The sequence below is a fragment of the Prionailurus bengalensis genome, chromosome B3 (assembly GCF_016509475.1).
Source record: "Prionailurus bengalensis isolate Pbe53 chromosome B3, Fcat_Pben_1.1_paternal_pri, whole genome shotgun sequence".
NCBI lineage: Eukaryota > Metazoa > Chordata > Mammalia > Carnivora > Felidae > Prionailurus > Prionailurus bengalensis.
Window position 1 is genome coordinate 25,007,038 of NC_057355.1, and position 20,103 is coordinate 25,027,140.

The 20,103-nt window shown below is 43.6% G+C and overlaps 1 protein-coding gene across 3 annotated transcripts in view; it reads right to left on the reverse strand.

Annotated features, from left to right (window-relative positions):
* Window positions 1-959: 959 nt before the first annotated feature.
* ATP10A (ATPase phospholipid transporting 10A (putative)) overlaps window positions 960-20,103 on the reverse strand; it is a 198,948-nt gene continuing 179,804 nt past the window's right edge. The window contains exons 13-22 of one of the 3 annotated variants that reach the window (XM_043554896.1): window positions 17,397-17,581; window positions 15,815-15,901; window positions 15,574-15,670; window positions 12,867-12,943; window positions 9,727-9,852; window positions 5,902-6,102; window positions 3,270-3,350; window positions 3,088-3,192; window positions 2,430-2,617; window positions 960-2,261 (exon numbers count right to left, since the gene is read on the reverse strand). In XM_043554896.1, the coding sequence (XP_043410831.1) occupies window positions 1,643-2,261; window positions 2,430-2,617; window positions 3,088-3,192; window positions 3,270-3,350; window positions 5,902-6,102; window positions 9,727-9,852; window positions 12,867-12,943; window positions 15,574-15,670; window positions 15,815-15,901; window positions 17,397-17,581 (1,766 nt within the window). In that variant the 3' untranslated portion in view covers window positions 960-1,642. Of the gene's footprint in view, window positions 2,262-2,429; window positions 2,618-3,087; window positions 3,193-3,269; window positions 3,351-5,901; window positions 6,103-9,726; window positions 9,853-12,866; window positions 12,944-15,573; window positions 15,902-17,396; window positions 17,582-20,103 lie in introns of all 3 variants that reach the window. The other 2 variants (XM_043554895.1, XM_043554894.1) reach the window with 2 other exon arrangements.

Below are 20,103 nucleotides of genomic sequence, written 5' to 3' on the forward strand. Positions count from 1 at the left end.
AACAGGACCCAGATATTCCTCTGAGAGTCCACTCATGCAATTCAGGTTCTTAGAAGGAAGCTGACTTCTCTTCCAGCTCTAGCCAGAAGCTCCACTCATTCCCCCTCACTTTGACAGCAACTGCAACCTGTGCAGCTTGAGCTGAAGAAACCCAGAACTCTGGGAGAATGTGGAGAGCAACAGCCTCTCTTCTGCACAGTGGGATGGCTCCAGCCATGTCATCAATATGAACAGAATCAGCCTTAAGACAAAACTGACCTCAGAAATCTCAGGGCAGGAGGAATGGTGTAAAGCCCCAGGTCTGAGGTGCTGAGTTCAATGGTCCTAAAGCCCAATGTGTCTCTGGCCTTGTAGACATCGAACCCTGTCTTTTCTTTCTATATAACTAGATGGGGTGCATCTTCTATCTTGTTCAATGAGCCACACACAATGGATAACCAGCCATTCTTCCTGATATGCTGTGCTCAGGAACTGCTTGCTCCTGAGATCCTCCACACTTTTTGTACCTTGCTGTTCGTAGGGACACCCAGCCACAAGACACCTAAGCAAGGGTCACATGATGCTCACTTCACATCCCTAGGCTGAACAGAGTAACTGACTCACAGCTGATGGCAAAGTGCAAAGAGAAGTCTCTGAAGAGGAAATGATATATCATTAATGGTCTTGGATATTTAAATTTTTTTCCTCCTTTTCCCACTGTTTAGAGTAAGAGAAATAATGACTTGTAAGATAAATGCCTAAAGATACACACTTAAAAAGCCTTGTCTCTTGGAAGGAAGGATCTGGTAGGTGCTGATAGCCTGGTGCAGGGAGCCATGGTATAAACCTAGTGTTACAGTGTGCAGCTTTCATGACACCCTGCTGTATCCTGCATGGTGTCTAAAAGTGTCCTGTGGTACTTAGAACATGTTGTTAGGTCACATATTCATAACTTCACACAACAGTGGCAACAGGACATATTCTCTTTGCAAAGTGAAAGTTTTTATTGCTTGTTATGATTTTGACAGGCAAAACCCTACATAGGGACTGTAATATCTACAATACCTATAAAGTTATCTTTATAGAATGCCTGAGTAGACTTCAACGTTAGGATGAACTCCACGCATGCATTCTCTCTTTCCTTTTTCTGGGTGAAGCAGAGCCCAGCTCTCCCAGGTTGGTGGAGGCAGGGCAAAGGAAAAAGGACAAAGACAGAGAACCTGCATTCTTGTCCCATCATCTCCCCTCACTACTGGCCATACCCACCTGGGATTCACTGAGCTCACACACACATTTTCAAGTGGGGAAAACCAAGGTCATGCATGTTGAAGAAATTCAATCATATTGCATTTTCTTATAAAATGAGATGAAAAAATAAATCTAAACACACTTTTCAAGTGTTTCTTTTCTTTAAATTTTTATATATGTTAAATCTCTTATTTTCCTTTTCAACATATTCTACTTAGAACTTTTAAAAAATAAATTTTCTTTTTGGTACCTTTCATTTCCCGTGTTAGCCTTGGAAACATAAAATACATCTCACTAGAACTCTTCTGTGCAAAATAATAAACATAAATAATATTAACATCTAAGTTATATAAAAAGAGGCCATTTCAAGGTTTTCACTGCTACTGCCATCAGCTGTGGTCCCTGGAAGATGCTCCTAGAAATAGTTGGTGGTCTGCCCATTTAAGCCACACAGATCCTGGTCTGGCTGAGGCGGGTTAGGCAAAAATTCACTGTCCCTCTTGTCCATCTGTAAACTACTTCGAGAGAACTGTAAGACACTTCCTAGCCCATTGACCAGCGAGAGGGGGGAAATCCAGTTGAATGAGCTGAAGTTGGGCAGGTTGAAAATGGACGACAGGGAGGCTGCCCTGCTGGTGCTGGTGGGTTTCATCTTGGAGTCCCCAGGACACCCTTCCAGGATAGCCTCCCTTGGCATGGAGGACCCTGGGGACTGACTGCTCAGTCCTTCTAGCAGAATGTCCTCCCTTAAGGGCACATTCATGTCAACCACACTGGGCTCCCCACGAGCTTCTGGGGAGCAGGCTGGCCGCTGCATATGCCAAGATGCCTGTGAGATGCAGTCCCGGGAGAGGGATCCAGAGGTACTGATTCTCCTCTGTTCAGATGATTCAGTTCTGGGTTCTCCTGGGAGGTGTCCCTGAGCAAAGGTCTCTTTGGGAGCAATGAGTTTCTTGGGGGACCTCTTGGCCATCTGGCGCCCCAGCTGAAGTTGGGTGGGGAAAAGGCTCCCCTGCATGGCTTTGAAAAACAATCTGGAAAGAGCATATAAAAAACAGTTATCCGTGGATAGAGCTTTTGAGTTTTCTGAGACTTGCACAATGTAAAAACACTGAGAATGTTTATATATTCTGAGATATATAAAGCCTGAGAATGCTACAGAGCTCACTTAGGACTTAAGGGACACTGTCCCTTATACCTACCTGGGAAGCAATGCAGCAACAGGTGCTATGAGACAAGTCAAGTAAAATACGGGGTCGCCCAGTAATGTTTGCATAGTCCAATAAGGATTGGATGGAGGATAACACGTTGCACAAGAAGCATTGTAAATCAAAGCCACAGTGAAAAATAAAAGGATACTGAAGCCACAAGCTATCCAGTTGAGCCAGGTCTAAGGGGAAAAGAGAAAGACAGGACTTTTATTTCAATAAAAATGCACTGGTCAACTGTGAGTGGGTAGCTGTTCTAAGGGTTTAGCAAAAACACAGGTCTTTGGCACAGACAGCCAGGAGGCCTTGATGAGCATCTATGGACCAGCCTGGACACAGGGAGATGGAAGTCAGGGATATGAATGAAAGGAGAGGGGGAAAGGGGGTGGGACATGAGGTAGAGGAGGAGGGGAGAGAGGGCAGGAAGGAGCTTAATGCTGCCCAGGTGAAGTATTTGTGTCAGGATGCAGCAGTTCCCACACCAGGGGCTCCATACATGTGGCAGGCCCACATATTTGTTTTCCTTATCCACAGTGAGACTAGCTTTGTAGTAACCTGTCTGCTCAGAAACCTTCTAGATGTCATGGAATCTCCCTGGGAGTGTGGGGCCTGCAGCATCAGCACCCTTTGGGATCATGTCCACAGCACTTACCCAGGTCTTGGTTTCAATACCAAGGTGCAAGAGGAAGGTGAACAGCGCGATTGCTGTTATGGGGGTCCCCCAGGTAAACACATCTGTGTCTGAGTCATAGTAGGCCTGAAAGACAGAAGTATCCTGTGTCTGTGGGTCACTGGATGAAGCTGATTAAGAAAGACTGCCAGGTGTCAACTTACCAGGTAAGGAATGAAAAAGCAAACCAGGCTCTGGAAGGCAGCATCAGCCATGTTTAACCAGAAGGTACGTGGCCGATATTCCTGAGACACAAAAACAATCACAGATTACAGGGAAGTGTACATCTCTTCAAATGATGTTTTCCAGTAGCTACAGGGCCTATAGATATCACCCTAGGGCAATTTGCTAATTCAGGACTTTTGGTGCTTGAGGTCCCAGAGGGCTGAGGAAAAAACACAATGCAAACATCTGCAGAGGCATCCAACTGAGTCAATCACTGAGAGCATCTGTATACAAGACCAGCTACAGTAGTTCTAGGCCAACAATAGACAGATAAAACCATTTTCTAAAGCCTATGGGGAGCATTTTCCTACGGTAGACACAGCAGCTCAAATTCTGGACATCTTGCTCCAATTTGAGTCCTTCTACTCCTACTTTGTCAGGGTTTTGCACCCTTTGTTGGTGGGTCTTTTAGAATGTTTCTTAAAAGTGTCTTTTAAAATTAGATCATGGATGTATTTAATGTCAAAATAAAAAAGCTGTACACTGGGGCACCTGGGTGGCTCAGTCGGTTAAGCGTCCAACTTCGGCTCAGGTCATGATCTCATGGTTCGTGAGTTTGAGCCCCATGTCAGGCTCTGAGAGCCTGGAGCCTGCTTTAGAGTCTGTGTCTCCCTCTCTCTCTGCCCCTCCCCTGCTGGTGCTGTCTTTCTTTCTCTCTCAAAAATAAATAAACATTTAAAAAAATTAAATAAAAAAAGCTGTACACTGAGGGCAAAAATGACCTTGATGTGGACTGATCAAGCTTTCATTAACTGGGTAACAAAATGTGTACTGGACTCTGAGTTCCTGAGCAACTGGGGCTGGTACTGGCTTGCAGGAAATGTAGATTGGACTGAATGAGCATTTACTGAGCAGTTAAGAAAGTGCTGGTTAGGCCCTTCCTTCAGTTCCCTAGTTCCACAGGACAAACTCCCTGTGTCTGGTTCCCTAGGCCAGCCTCAGCTGAGGCTGAGCTGAGTATAAGAGGCCCAGCTGAGCACAGGAATTTCTCCACTGACAGGCAACTAGCAAAGGCCCTCCTCATTGGCCAGACCCTCAGTAGCTCCTATCCTGCGGCCCAACCCCCTCTCCCCCTCCCCACCCCCCCAGCTGCCTAAGAGGGAACTCAGTGTCAATGAGGGTGATCAGGGGAGTCAACTCAAAAGTAAACAAGTTCTAAATTAGAGACTGTGTAGTTGTAAGAGATAGGGAGGATACATATGCATACATATGATGATTCCAACTAGCAAAGAGAAGCACTTAGAGGGCCTGAGTTATTTATTTTTATATGAAATTTATTGTCAAATTGGTTTCCATACAACACCAAGTGCTCATCCCAACATGTGACCTCCTCAATGCCCATCACCCACCTTCCCTTCCCCCCAAACCCCCATCAACCCTCAGTTTGTTCTCAGTATTTAAGAGTCTCTTATAATTTGCCTCCTTCCCTTTCTGTAACTTTTTCCCCCCTTCCCCTTCCCCCTGGTTGAGTTTCTCAGGACCCACATATGAGTGAAAACATATGGTATCTGTCTTTCTCTGCCTGACTTATTTCACTTAGCATAACACTATCCAGTTCCATCCACATTGCTACAAATGGCCAGATTTCATTCTTTCTCATTGCCAAGTAGTATTCCATTGTATATATAAACAACATTGTCTTTGTCCATTTGTCAGTTGATGGACATTTAGGTTCTTTCTATAATTTTAGAGGGCTTTAAATGATGGGAGGACTAGCTAGTAATCAGCAGTCAATCTATGTGGTGTATTGATGTAAACATGTATTTATATATCTGTTTGAATTCACTTATTTTCTCAATGTTTTCCCCATGGGTTTATCTTCTGGTTAAGTCCCATTCAAAATAATCACACTGTGGATGGGGGATAGGAGGTTGTTTTAGAAAAATCCCTGCTCTGGGGCATCTGGGTGGTTCAGTGGGTTAAGTGTCTGACTTCGCCTTAGGTCACAATCTCATGGTTTGTGGGTTTGAGCCCTGCATTGAGCTCTGTGCTGACAGCTCAGAGCCTGGAGCCTGCTTCAGATTCTGTGTCTCTCTCTCCCTCTGCCCCTCCCCTGCTTGTGTTGTCTCTCTCAAAGATAAATAAATGTTTTAAAAAAAAGATTAAAAAAAAAAGAAGAAGAAAAATCCCTGCTCAGGAGTCAGCCACCTGGCCCTGACTTCAACTCCAAGTGGATTTTCCTTGCGTTCCTGGAGATTCTTGGTGTAGAGACAGTTTTCACCTCACTATACTTTTTCTTTAAAGCTCCCTCTTTTTTTTTTTTTTTAGCTTTATTGAGGTAAATTGATACACAAAACCTGCACACATTTAATATATACATCTTGATGGGTTTGGGCATATGCATACACCAGTATACTGTCACTCCAACCAATAACCTCACTCTACTTAATGTACGGCACAATCAAGTAGATAGAATCCATTTTTTCATCCCACTGGTCATTTTCCACAATTTTAACAATTTCTCCCAGGGTGTCCAGTTAAAGGGAGGTGTGAAGACTTGCACTTTCTGTAAGGTGAACATGGAGAGTGGGAGGGCCAAGATAGGAAGTGGGTACAGGAAGGGTCCCTCACCTCCATGTTCTGACCACTCTTGTAGAGCTGTGGTTCAGTCAGCAGCACATCAGCTGGCACATCCTTGTCCAGCACCCCAGTCACAAGCTGGGGAAGTGACGAGAAGAGCAGATTAAAGAAGATCAGATACCACTGGTCAATCATAGCAGATGCAGAGAAGCCACAGTAAAACTGGAACCAAAACAGGAGGCCCACAAACATCTGAAATCAAGAAAGGAAGAATGGGGATAAGCAATTTTTAGCTGTCCCTGCAGATTCTCATCCAAGGGATCTAAGAGTTTTGCAAAATTTGACTAACAGGATTAAACTTATTGACAACAATTTCCTCCAAAGATAGCCGTAACACTGTTGCTCTCTGTCTCTCCCTCCTCATTTCCTTGAGTATGAAGGACCAGCAATGGGAGATGAGAATTCCCAAGCAGAGCCCATGGAGAGAGGACACTGGTACCAGCCTGTGAGAAATGCAGATTGGATGGAACAAGCATTTACTGAGCACTTATGAAAGTGCTGGTTAGGCCTTTCCTGACAGTCCCTTAACTCCACAGGACAAATTCCTTATATCTTGTTCCTAAGGCCAGCCGAGATAAAGTCCAGCTGAGTAGAAGAATTCCTCATAAAGGTCCAGCAGGGTCTAGGGTTGCTCACATTTCAAAAGGGTCAGCTGTGTTCTTCACCCATTGCAGCTTCTTCCCTAGCACCTCTCCTCTGTGATAGTAAACTAAACCTACTTGTGTTACATCCCAGATCTTGCCACTGTCTTTAGTCACAAACATTTTCTGATGAAGAACAGTGGGAAATTATTGCTTCCCATGGCAAAGAGGACACACAGGAACATGGCAGAAGTTGGTAATGCTACCAACATTGGTGCCTTGACCAAGTCCTGATATCCACCGGGCACTCTGCTGGCAGGTGAGCTGTAGTTATTATCACTGGTTCTTACAGCTACCCCCCACTTTGCCAAATAGTAAAGTGAAGACCACGGAGCTTGAACAGCCTCTTCAAGTCCATGCTCAGTAGGAGTTGGGTGGATCTCTTCCCACTATCACTGAACATCAGTGGCTTGAGTGTATTTACATGAGAGCATGGCAGTTTAGTGATGGCAAAGCATTTACACTTATAAGTTGTACACTTATCAATTTGGCACAGATCATTTAACCCCTTTCTGCTTCAGTGTCCTTGTCCATGAGATGGGCATCCCAATGGTACTTAGCTATGGGTTGTTGTAAGGATTAATGAACTTATGCATTTAAAGTACTCACAAGAGCTCCTTGTGAGTACTATAGGTACTCACTTATGGTTTGTACAGTTAGCAGTACAGTTATTTTCTTAGCCTCAAGCAGGGCCAGCGTGTTTACCCCATTTAGAGAAAAGGAAACTCAAGTCCAGCATGTTAAATGACTTAACTATGGTCATTGTATAAGTAATAAATCCAACTTGTTCAGCCACTTGTGGGTCTGGGCCTGGAGGGTATGGACACTCCCAGGACAGAACACGGTGGAAGAACATTCTCTGCTGGGGACCACAGGTAATGGCCTGGGTTTTAGTTCTGGAGCTGTCACTGTCTCTTTCTGACCTTGACTCAGTCACTTACCTTCTCTGAGCTTTGGTTTCTGGACCTGAAAATGGCTTGCTCTGAAGATCAGAAAAAAATGACACGTTTCCTCCAAGTCTTGTTTCAGTCTATGACCTAATGCAACTTTTCCCTTCCACACTGAAAACTAACAAACTTGGATTTTTCATTGACTTTCTTCCATTCTCACTCCGATTGTTGACTTTCACCCACCCCCATAGGCTCAGCCTAATGAGTCATCAATGAGCAACTAGAATCAGGAGAAAGAGGAGGAAAAGTACTTAAATAATTGAGACTTCTTTTTCCCCTGTAGTACCAAAAAGACTTCTTCCCAAACTACTGTTGCTATGGAAACTTTCCTTCTCTCCTAAAACTAATGAATTTCTCACTTTGGGAGGCAGGGTGATTTTCCTTGCACTTCTCAACTAGATTAAGTGCTTGTTAACAGAGGCCCTGCATCTTATGTGGAATAAAGACAAGTACCCCCTCCTTCTTCCATTCCCTCCAGGACAGATTCATTATGGCAGGCAGGAGGCTGTGCTCATTCAGGTAGCCACTCTGGCACTCATTTGCAACTAAAATGTTGAATTTCTTCCCCTCAGTCTGCGAAATTTTCATGAGGAATTACAGAGAATAGACCTCAATTCTCATGTTTTGCTTTTAGAAAACAATCAGAAAAATCCCTAGGAAGCAAAAAAACTTGCTCAAGATTGCATAAGTAATTAATGACAGAAAGAGAGCTAGGGTTCCATCTGCCCAGCCCCACTCATCTGTACTCAAGCACCCATTCACCTCTTTGGGAACTGGGAACCTCTAAGTTTGCAACTATATGCATGGAGACCTCAGCTCTGGGGATGCAATGCTAGCATGGCACAGACTTCCTTGGACAGAATCCTAGGCAGAACCTAATCTGAATTAATTTCCAGGACCCAACCTACCAATCAGACATGCCCTGACTGGTCCTGAGTATCTGTATTCATTTTGCTAGAAGACATTTTGAAAATGGACGAGGGTGAGGGGGCAAGAGGGTTGGGAAAGATAGGTAGGTCTAAATCTCCAGAACAAACAAGAACAAGAGGCATACCGGTGGCAGTTTAGACTTAGTATGATTTTTAAGTGGAATTAATGGGAAAGAAATAAGAAATATATCTTTTCATTTATTGTGTATTTTATTCTTTTTCAGAAGAGTATAGGATGACCTTGACATTGGAATTGTGGTATCCAATGTGATAGATTTGTGGGACTACCCTGAAAGATCACTTACACCAAGAGTTTATTTTGTCTGTTTATACATTCAGCCACAAGCTATCAGAGACAAGAGCAACACATACCCACTCAGCAACTTCTTAGCAAAATGTCTATCCCTCACCTACAAGAAGGGCAGGGTTCAGAAATGGCCATGGCATCCATTCTGGAGGGCTATGGAGAAAGACGCTTGTCTGCCAAGGTCTTAGTAATAAAAGAACTAAGAATTAAACATTAGGATCAACATGAAATGGAGAAATGTCCTGGATTAGAGCCTCTGGAGAGAGAACTGTCATCAGCCAGCCTGGGTATGACCCAACTGGAGCGTCAACTACAGACTGAGCTGGCCAGAAGGGAGCATGTCTGCCCTGCCAGCACAGAAGAGAGTGTGGCAAGACCCTGCTGGTGGCCCTGTTTCTCGGGCCCTAAGCTTGCATTCTGACTAGGGGACTGGCACACTGGCCCAGTGTGGGTATGTTTCAACAGAGGCTGTTCAATATTGGAATCACAGCATGACTAAGTCTTGTCATTCTGATTCCAGGACTGCCAATACACTCCTACTTGTCACTGGATTTCCTGACTGCTCTAGAGTGAGCAATGATCAGAGGACTCCTGTCTGTGGACACCTCAGCAGTCTGCTCCTGAGAAACACATTAACAGAGTGGTTAAGAGTTGGGAGCCAGATGAACTGGGGTTAAATGCTGCCTTGACTACTCACTAGCTGTGTGACCTTGTGCAAACAAGTGGACATTCTTGTTTGATGCACCTGTTTCCACAACTTACTCCCTTGGAGGTGCAGTTACCCTCATGTGCCTGTGAGTTAGACTCCTGAGCCTATAGGGTGCAAGCCCAGGCCAGGCCTGGGGGAAGTTCACAAAGGCTGAGGAGGATGGAACCGACAGGAAGCCTTGCGATGGCCAGTGGGCCACATTCAGGTGATGGTCCAATAAATCTCAGCTAAGGCTTTTTGAATTCAAACACTCTAGAAACCAGAAGTGTCAAATACCTACTGTATTTTTGTAGAAGAAGTACAGCACCATGTTGGCAAGTCGGGAATAGCACCAATGTCCATGAACAATTAAGAGTCTCTCAAGGTATCGGAATCTCGGCACTGCAAAGTCACTGGCCATCACTGCCTTGAAAGGGAGAGAAATCCCTGTTATTGTTGACACCTTATTCCACCTAAGGTCTGTCATATCTTCCCCAAATACAAGGCAAACATGCATGGAGAAATCCAGTTTCAAACACAAATGTACATGTGACTGGCCAAGGCTCACTTTACCAGGATTTCCCTTATTATCTCGTTCAGTTAAAAAAAAAATCAATCTCAACAAGCACTCTAGTTCAGAGATATCATTTTATAGAAGTCATTTAAGATTTAAAATATATGTAATTGATTTTTACAAGTTTTTGTTTTCCAATGCTTTAACAAGCAAAAAACAAAAACAAAAGCCCAGAGATGTACACAGCTTCTCTGCTATTCTCCACTCTCTGATGTTTTATTCATATTAGGATCTGAACCCAGAGATGAACCAAAGCTGCCCCTTTTGTATGCATCCTGACAGTTGACCATCCGGATAGGTATGTTTTGGGTCCTTCTCCTCAGGAGCCACAGGTGATAAGCAAGGCCAAGCCTATGGCTCTGCAGGCCTTCACATAATCCAGTCCCAGAAAGCCGCTAAAGGGCAATGGGTGTCCACTCCACCCAGAAGACAGTGGGGGAAAGCAGGTTTCCTCCATGGACAGGAAAGATGACTGGGGGTGGAAGCTTCCTCTCACTTCACTCAGCATCATGCTCTATACAATTAAACTGGGCCAGAAAAATGCCATCAAAATTATATCTTTTGTACCCAGAATAACTTAGACCCCACCATATAATGAATTTTTCTATGTGGGAAAAAAAAGTTAAAGAAAATACCAGGAAAAGATAGATTTCTGCTTATCTTTGAAGGATTGTTCTATACAAAAATGTCAGTCTGCTTCATTTATTTCCCTATAGTCAAATAACTCCTAGAAAATAGTAGATCACACTTAATGTGGTCTTCTGTGGATCAGAATAATGTAATTATACATGACAGAAAAGTGAGAAGCCTTAGAATGTCTGCTTTCTGAATCAAAAGTTAAGGATTTCAAAGCAAATACTGTTTCTATAACTCTTTCTGTCACCACTGGGGTTTGGAGGGCTTTGTGTATTCCTCTCCAGACTTCTGACACTCCTTCCTGCCTCCAAATCTAGGCCCCAAACCCACTGTTTGTCCCTCTGTCAAGGTGGATCCCAGCTAGGTTAGATCCTCCATGCAGAAACTAGTGTTTCTCTTTGATGGCATTTATTGCAATTGTGACTATTTGTGAACATTTAAAATATGTATCTGTCTTCCCAGCTTTTTTCTGGACATTCCATGAGAGCCAGGATAGTAGAGGTTGTGATCACCCTGAATCCTGAGTTCTGAGTCAGTGCTTGGCCCCATGAAGTGATCAATAAACATGGGGAACTAGATGACCCCATGAAGACCAAGCTTCTTGGAGATGCAGGATCTCCTTTGTCCAATTGGGATAGCTTCTCCCATCATGCTCTATACAGTTAAAGTAACTGGGCCAGACAAATGCCCAGTTGGCTAATCTGGGAAGCTCCAAACACTCTCACTCATTCTCGATCTGCTCAGATTCCTAGTGTCACTGTTACCACAGCATCCCACAAAGTCTATCTTCCAAAGGGCTCACCTTTATTTACTGGACTAAAATGAAAGCAGGTAAATATTCCCTGGGAACCTGAGCACTTAGAACAGTAAGAAAAGGTATCAGGACTTATTGTCGTCTTACTTAATGCATCCTTAATAAGAAATGTGCCTTTAATAAATGCAAAAGTGTCCAGCAACATCCTACCTGGAAGTTATGCCCACTCAAAGCTTTGTCTCAGTATGTGCCCTATGGCTTGGCTGTTCCCATCACTTCTCACATGATTTCAATCATGGATCTCTCTGGCCCCTGCCTTGAGGAAGTGAGTAGTGGTGGCAGCTCAGTCTCTTCCCCATCCAAAAACCTGACCATCTTTCACACAAAATGTATTTACTTGGTGCATTTCTCTTGCATATACTATTTATGGGCACTGCCCTGGTCAGCTTTTCACTACAGGAAACCAATGCAATGGCGGCGATAATGAAAACATCAAAATGAACCAACTATTATGATTATGTTTATCAATTCACCACCCTAACCCCTTCCCCTGGGCACACAGCACTAAAAGGTAGGGATGGAACCAACCCTGGGCTGCATTTTTAGTTTCACGGAAGAATTAAAACCACACAAGTAACATAGCACAGTGACAGGTCAGATGAGAGCAGGAGAGTAAGGCATGTGCTGAGATTGGGCCAAGAGGGAACTACTGTGTTTCTAGCTCAGGACTTTCCAACTTACTATTATTTGCATGTCAGGTAAGGAAATTAAGGAGTTCTGGACAGACCTGGCACATATTAAGCGTTCAACGAATAATTACTGATTGCATCAATGAATGAATCAACCAATGACTAAATGGTGACCAACATCTGGATTTTTAGGAGAAGAAAACAGGATAGATTGTTCTCTAAAATCTCCACCAAGTTAAAAAAAATGTCATGATTCAAAGTTAATCAAATGTTGGAAATTGTTGTGATACTACACCCAGAAGAAAGTTATTTTTAATTAACTCAGTTGTTCAATATATAAATCACATGTTGAGAACCAACATAGTGACAAATGAAAAAGGCAGAGACTAATTTTCATGTGAGCCAAGATGGCTACTTTCAATTTTTATAATGATACCAGGTTCCAACTGTCCTACAGCAGATTCATTTTTTCAAATGGTTATCTCTAATGTTCAGGAACAGCAAAACATGCTCGCCAAGGATGAGCCATAAATAGCCATAGCGGTGATGACTCACCTTGCCTTACTCTGTTCCACTTATTTCACAAAAATATACTTATAGACATAGGCAAAGGTTTTTACTGCTTCATAAACATGAAGGACTAGCCATCTTCCACTTTATCGTCTACTACTGGCTTACAACCATCATGTTTTATTAAAGGCCAACCCTTTAGCTTACTTGACAAAGTTCATAGCAAGGTATGTCAGTGGGCCACTTGGACACATAGGACAGTCCTGATTGGTCTTTACCTGCATGCCCTCCTGGCCCGAGATCCCCACACCCACATCTGCCACCTGGATCATGCTGACATCATTGGCTCCATCTCCTAGAAACAGCACAGGCAGGAAGAATCGTTTGAGTTGAGATGCACAGAATCAAATGGCTTGACGGATCTTCATGGGGTCCCTATTGGGCTGAGTCCTGTGAAGGGGTCATGGGGATGAGTGAGGAAGAGGCAGTACAGAGTTTGCCCAGGAAATTGAGTTAAGCAGTCAGAAAAAAACATGGTGTGAGGTTTGGAACTGCCTGCCACATCAAGAGATGTTTCAGAAAGCAGGCTCGCATGGTAACCATTTTACTTAGTATTTGCTCTACATTATTGGCTCATATACCTATACAGAGAGCCCATAACACAGTGCGGTGCCTGGCACAATAAAGATGGTATCATCACCATTACTTACTGAACTCTAGCCTTTATCACATGTAGAATATATCAGTCAAGTCTATTCTTATTCATACTAACAGGAGTGGCTTTCTGAACTGAACAAAGGAGGTTAAATTCTGCCCAGCAAACTGTAGAGTTCTTTTTGTACGCTGATTACCAGCAAGTTTATTAGCTATTGTGCTTGCCTTTAGGTCCTTTAAAGATGTAATAAAGAAGAACTTCTATTTGTTCAGTCAAGCTGCTGATGGTTAGAAAATGGTTAGGAACATAAAACATAGGTTAGAGGTCTCATCATCTTCAGGGAAAAGCAAGCAGAGACTTAAAGTCTTTGTCACTAAGCGACAATGACCATTCTTGGAATGGGGCAATAGAAGGGCCCAAATCCCAGAGTACCTCCCAAGTTTCAAATGTGCAAAAAGTGCAGACATACAAGTTGGAGTGATTCATAATGTGGCTATAGGATATCTGTGTCCTATGATTTTCCTGTTCTTTATTGTGCTGGCCCAACATGAGTGATCAGTCAATATTTGTCACACTGAAATTCTGTGAAGTAGTAACAATCTCTGCAGCTTCTCCCACAATGTCCCAATCAAAGTGAGATATGGTAGGCAATAATGTTCTCTACATTATTAACTGCTAGACACCTGGGAGTAGGTGCCATCAATGCTTTCACTCATGGTCAAAGAAATGAGCGAAAGTTCTGATGGGTCATTACTTTCCCTTTCTCTTTTGAGATTCTATTTTGTTTTTTCTTTTCTTTGTAACCAACCAAGACTCTACCTCCATTTTTCAAAAATGAATACCATACACCAGTGATTCAGTGACTGATCCAGGCACTGATTAAGCTTTGAAAATGTGGTTTACTCATTTGTGTCTTACACCAACCTTACCAGGAGGTATGGTCCTCATGTCACCGCTGAGAGTTGCTCAGAGAAGCCTGCACCCAGCCTGCACACTCCTCAGCACCTACAAAACTTGCTCAGGGAGCTCTGAAGGCCACTCCAGACACATGGGGGCAAAGGTGGTACTGAGACAGCCTCCTTTGGAAGGGGTCCACCCATGGAGACTTCCCACAGCCTGGACCAGGGAGTCATGGCTAAACATGTATTCACATCTATGCTCATCTCACTCCCCTTAGTGGTTACCACAGCCCTCAAGATGTACAGAGCTGTCTCCATGACAACCACACTAAGGCCCCCCCGACCTCAGACCCAGACTCTACACTAACCTCAACCCTATCCTAATGTGAGAGGGTAGTAACCCCCACATCAACAAGGGGGGCTGTCACAGACCTTTTGCAGAAAATACTATAAATATTATTGATTAGTGAGGACCCTTTATTTCAAAACTAAATCTCACCTAGGTATGCATTCTATATTCAGGGAGACCAAAATTTTTGAGATCTGGGGGTCAAGGAGATCACTCTTTTCCCCAGGCTACCCAGTCTTTCCCAGCCCTCACCACCAAGTGGTGCTGCTGAATCCCTGAACCTGGTTGGAGACCAGACCCCACCCAACCAGATGTGGGTGGGGATGGTGCCCTGGGAGGAGGAGACAGGGGGGGGACCAGGTAGCACTGGATAGGAGCCTAGAAAGCTCTCCAGGCCAACAGTCTGCAAGGAAAAGCCACCATTAGATGCACAGTCCTTAAAGAAAGGATGTAAGATTTAGCAACTATTCACATGCTTATGTGAATTACATGTGAATTACATTTAATTACATGCTTGTCTTGGAACATTCAGCAAAATTCAAAGGATAAGAGGCAGTGGGAATTATGATCACCATCAAGTCTTTGGGCTCTTGTAGCATTATGGAGTCTTGGGACTCCAGTTGGCTCACAGTGACCGGAAACACCTGCAAAGGATCTTCTTTCTAAGGTGTTCTGGGGTAATGGCTAGCATGCAGGGCTCTGCTGTGGTGAGGCTGCCTGGAATGGCCGATCTCTAGTTTCCTGTCTTGCAGGAAACACTATATAAGTTCTGTCTTCTTAAACCATCATTGTATTACTGGCTTCCTATATATAGCTATAACTGTTGCTACCATAGTTTGTAATCTTCAAATCTACATTTTGTATTTCAAACAGGATGTCTGTTTTATTGTATTAGGTGTGATTTTAAGAATAGGAAAAAGACGTTGAAAAAAAAAAAAAAAAAAAGAATAGGAAAAAGAGCAAGGAAGTGTTTCCCTGTCTTACAGGAGAGCATAGAAGGGGTGGAAAATGCAGGAAGCAGCTGCACAAGATGGGGGCTACTCATTTACACAGGGCCCTGCCTGGCTAGCCTGGATACTTGCCTATGGCCAGGGTCATGGCCTTGAGCTTGCTTCTGACCAGTTTCACCACCATACTCTTCTGCAGAGGTGTCGAGCGACAGCAAAGGACTGACCGGCACTGCTTAGCGAGAAAGAGAAATTTGTCTTCTAGGTTTTTCTCAAGGGCATAGGCCAGACTTCTCCCGTCGATCACGAGGCTCGGGCTGGGGCCAGAGGTGGTAGACGTGGAGGGTGGGCAGAGAGGGGAGAACCCCACGCTCACGTTGTCTGTGGTCTTCTCAGGGGCAATGCGGGGGCTCCTGGACTGCACGTAGTGTAGGCACTGGTCTAGCAGGGCCTCACAGGCCTCCTGAAATGGGCATGAGAGGACAGTGCAATTCATTCAGCTGCACCACAGATTACCTTCCTTGACACTCAAAGTCTGATCATCTCAAGGGCACCAGGCTGCAGGCTCTGCCCAGAAGGCCTCCCTCCTGAAACTGGGAAATTAGTTGAAGATGAAGACTTTCCACATTGAAGAGGATGAACTTGTAGGGTTTTGATAAGATTCTACTTTTAATTTCCCGTTGTACTATGTGGAGGTTAGATAGAATATCTTCATTTTGGAAGGCCTGAATGTATGTGGCTAAACTGCTGGCTGGTTAGGCGAGGAAGCCTTATATGTACTTCTCCCTGGCTCTCTGAGGCCTTTACTCAGCCCTTCTTGTTTCTTCTTGAGGTACAAAGCCCTTTAAAAGTCTTTGTTGTGATCATCCTCTAAGGAAGTTAATTATCAGTGTTTCCCTAATGTCTCCAGTTGACCAGGGAAATAAATTTTTTAACAAGCATACAAAAGGCTTTTACTGACAATGCCCTTTCAAAACTGTACCTGAATTCCAGAAAGAATAGGAACATTTAATGGGGAACCTGAGGGGTCAGGGGACATAAGAAAGACAACTATTTCCAGAAACAAACACACTCCAGGGAAGGCAAGTAGTTCTTGGCCCTTTATAGACAGTAAGCCCACTGGGTAAGCAATCGATTTCCTGCAATATACCCTGAAAATCCAGCTGTGTTCAGTAAGTGCTTATTGAGGAACTCTTGTACTTAGAAAAGTGAGTGAGACAAGACTTTGGCTCAGGTCATGATCTCAGTTTGTGAGTTCAAGCCCCACATTGGGCTCTGTGCTGACAGCTCAAAGCCTGGAGGCTGCTTCAGATTCTGTTTCTCTCTCTCTCTCTTCCCCTCCCCCACTCATGTGAGTGCATGCTCTCTCTCTCAAAAATAAATAAATATTAAAAAAAATTTTTTAAAGAAAAAGTTGATGAATTGGACCTCATCATCCAGTTCAAAAAGATTTTTCAAGTGGGATCTCACTCAAGGAATCAGAGCCCAGACCAGGGCTTTATGAGAAGTAGATAATCCCTACATACTTGATGATTTAATAGATAAATGTGATTGGATCAAAACCCTCAGTGCACAGTGGGGCATCAATGAGACAACCCATCCTGTCCTGAGTACATCAGTGCTGAATGGACTGGTTCCCTGGCTCATGTGACCTCATAAAAGACTTCTCCAACATTGTTGACATGGACAGGTCAGGGAAAACAAGTTGAACTTTGCATTTGTAAAGTCCAGATCTATGTCCCTTTGAAATTAAGAAATTCCAGCAAATTCCACACCTTCCTAGGCAATGACAAAAACATTCTAAGTGCCAGAAACACAACACAGGTGTAAACAGAGAGGTAGAGGGCAAAGGCCTCTCATAGCAATTGTCAGAAATTGAAAACATTCCTGTTGCTGGGGGGGCTAGTTGGGTATGAAGCTGTCCCAGGTAGAACACAGGCTCCTGGAAACATACACACCTGGGACTCAGCATTCAGGGTGATGACTTCCTCATCATGGTCCAGCAGTTTGCAGGCATATGCAATGTTAATAGCTGTTTCTTGTTTGTCACCGGTAAGAACCCAAATCTGCAGGCCTGCTTGACGCAATTTAGCAATGGTCTCTGGGACTCCATCCTGCAGGCGGTCTTCAATCCCAGTAGCACCTGGTCAAATGTGCAACAGTGTATGTGATCCCCCTCCTCACATGCCCTCAGACCCTGATGGGGTCCGAATGCCATCACCAACACACCAAAGATGCTGGCATGACCCCATAGACTGGGAGCAGCTTGAGGCTGGTCTCATGTGGAAGCAGTGTTTGATAATTCATCATTTCAGGACAGTGGTAAACCCTTTCAATAACTCCCTCGATTGACACAGTCAAGAATGAGTCAGAATAACTGAGGCACTAAACACAATTCTCTGTTCATTTGCCAACAACAAAGCACTTCCAATGTTTTCTAACATGCAGCTAATTTTTAACTTAATAGATAACATGGAAACAAATCTTGTGGGGAAATGTTTATAATGACCATATTCTGAAGGATGAAAAAGCTTTAAAAATTATCCATTCCATGTAAAATTTCTGGTGAATGACATCCACAATATTTGCTCTCAGCAATGCTTACCATTATCTGTCTACACAGACCACACAAGCCATTATTTCTTGAAAGCAATGTTATCCAGAAGGTACTGTCCCCATAAATGTAAGTAATAAGCAGTGGCTTTCCCTAGGTAGGCCTCTGTATATTGGAACAAATCTACTCAGTGCCAAAAGATGCTCTCCAGGCTAGCCTCAGTTTTGTTCCTGTTGCCAACATAATGAGATTGTCTCTATCTCCCCTCTTAAAGTACAACATTGACTGAGGGCCCCTCATCAGCCCTACCTTTCTCTTTTATGCCATACTCATCCCTGTGATAAGAGGCTGCTATGGGCTGAATGTGTACCACTACTCCCAAAACTCATAGGTTGAAGCCCTAACCCTCAGGGTGATGGCATTAGGAGGTGGTGCCTTGGGGAGGTGATTAGGTCATCAGAGTGGAACACTCATGAATAGGGTTAGTGCACTTATAATAAGGGACACAGGAGAGATGATCTCTCTCTACCATTTATGGATACAGAAGGAGGACAGTCATCTGCAAACCAGCAAGACAGCCCTTTAAGGAACCAAAATGGCCAGTACTTTGATATGGGACTTCAGTCTCCATAACTATGAGAAAGCAATGTCTGTTATTTGAGCTGTCCAGTCTGTGTTATTTTGTTATGGCAGCCTGAAATGATTAAGATAGACACCACTTCCTTTTCTCTTCCTAAAACAGATGAGTTGGCAGATGCAAGGAGGGTGGAGTCAAGGTATAATTGACCTACAAAAAGCATTCAATAACTTAAAGACACATCACCACATGCGGCTAAGTACTGGATCCTGTGCCTGTTTCTCACTCAGTGCTCCACTGCAGCCCTTCTGTTCACCCCAGAGAATTATCACCCAGCAGAAGGAAACTGGGATGTCAAAAGACAGAGTCACATGCCCAGGCTCTCATGACCAGTAAATGACAAAGCCAGGACTGAACAACCAAGCCAAGGCTCCTAGCCTCTGAAAAAAGGAAAGGTAGGAGTGAAATAGTATAGGTGAAGAGACAGACTAGGGGGCTCACAGCCAAGTCCTCAAATAGTTAAGGTCTTACCTTCTTGGAAGGGGAAGAGATTTTATCTGTGTTGCTCCAGAGGGTAGTACAAGTGTCCACTGGAAGAAGAAACTGGGGAGGCAAATTTGACTCCACTCAAGAGTCAGAGCTCTCCAGGGAGAGTGCCCCACAGTGAAGGGTCAGAGAACTTAGACAGGCACACCTGTCCTCAGGCCAAGAGGACAAGCAGGATCCCCTGCCTTGCCAAAGGGTCTCATCTCTTTTGGAGAAGCATGTTCTAGATGTGAACAGTCCTATCTCAGTAAATCAAAACCTGGCAGACTAGAAAAAACTGTTTCCAAGTGTTTTCATTTAATCACTCCCAGGGATACTGCTCATGATGTCTCTGGGCCTCTGGATCTTGGGCCTTTTTTGCGCAGTGCATGCCCTCTTATAGGATACCACAGGCAGAAAAGAATACTATATAAAGTATGTATGTTATGCTACTAAATATATTATTAAGATGAATTAAATGTTATATTAGGTATGTATATATAGATATGTAGGTAGCCCAATTCCTTTGTCCAGGGAACAAGGGCAAATGAATTACAGCCTCTCTGTATTGAATGAAGAGATGAACTCCAGTTTCTCCATGCCCCAGGTATACCATCTGACTACTAGCACCACAGGATGTAGTGTGTGTATATACAGCATGATTACAAATGGTGCAGTCACAGAGAGCATGTATACAAAGACTCAGCTAATTTAATACAAATTTAATATTAAATATTTTAAATATTAAAATAAATACTCTTATAAATACTAATATGAACACAGTAGCAAATATGAGCACATTTTAGTAAAAAATGAGCTCATTTTCTTTTTCAACCAAATTGAATCCATGAAACATTCATAAGACATAAAGTACAGCCATTTCTGGAGTCCAACAGTTTCTTTTTGTCTTAGGGGTAGGAGGTAGACTCAATAAGCATCAATTGTTGAGAAGCCTTGTTCCTCATCTCTATTTCTGTGGGAAAGCAGTGTTTAAGGGAAGGCAAGTCAG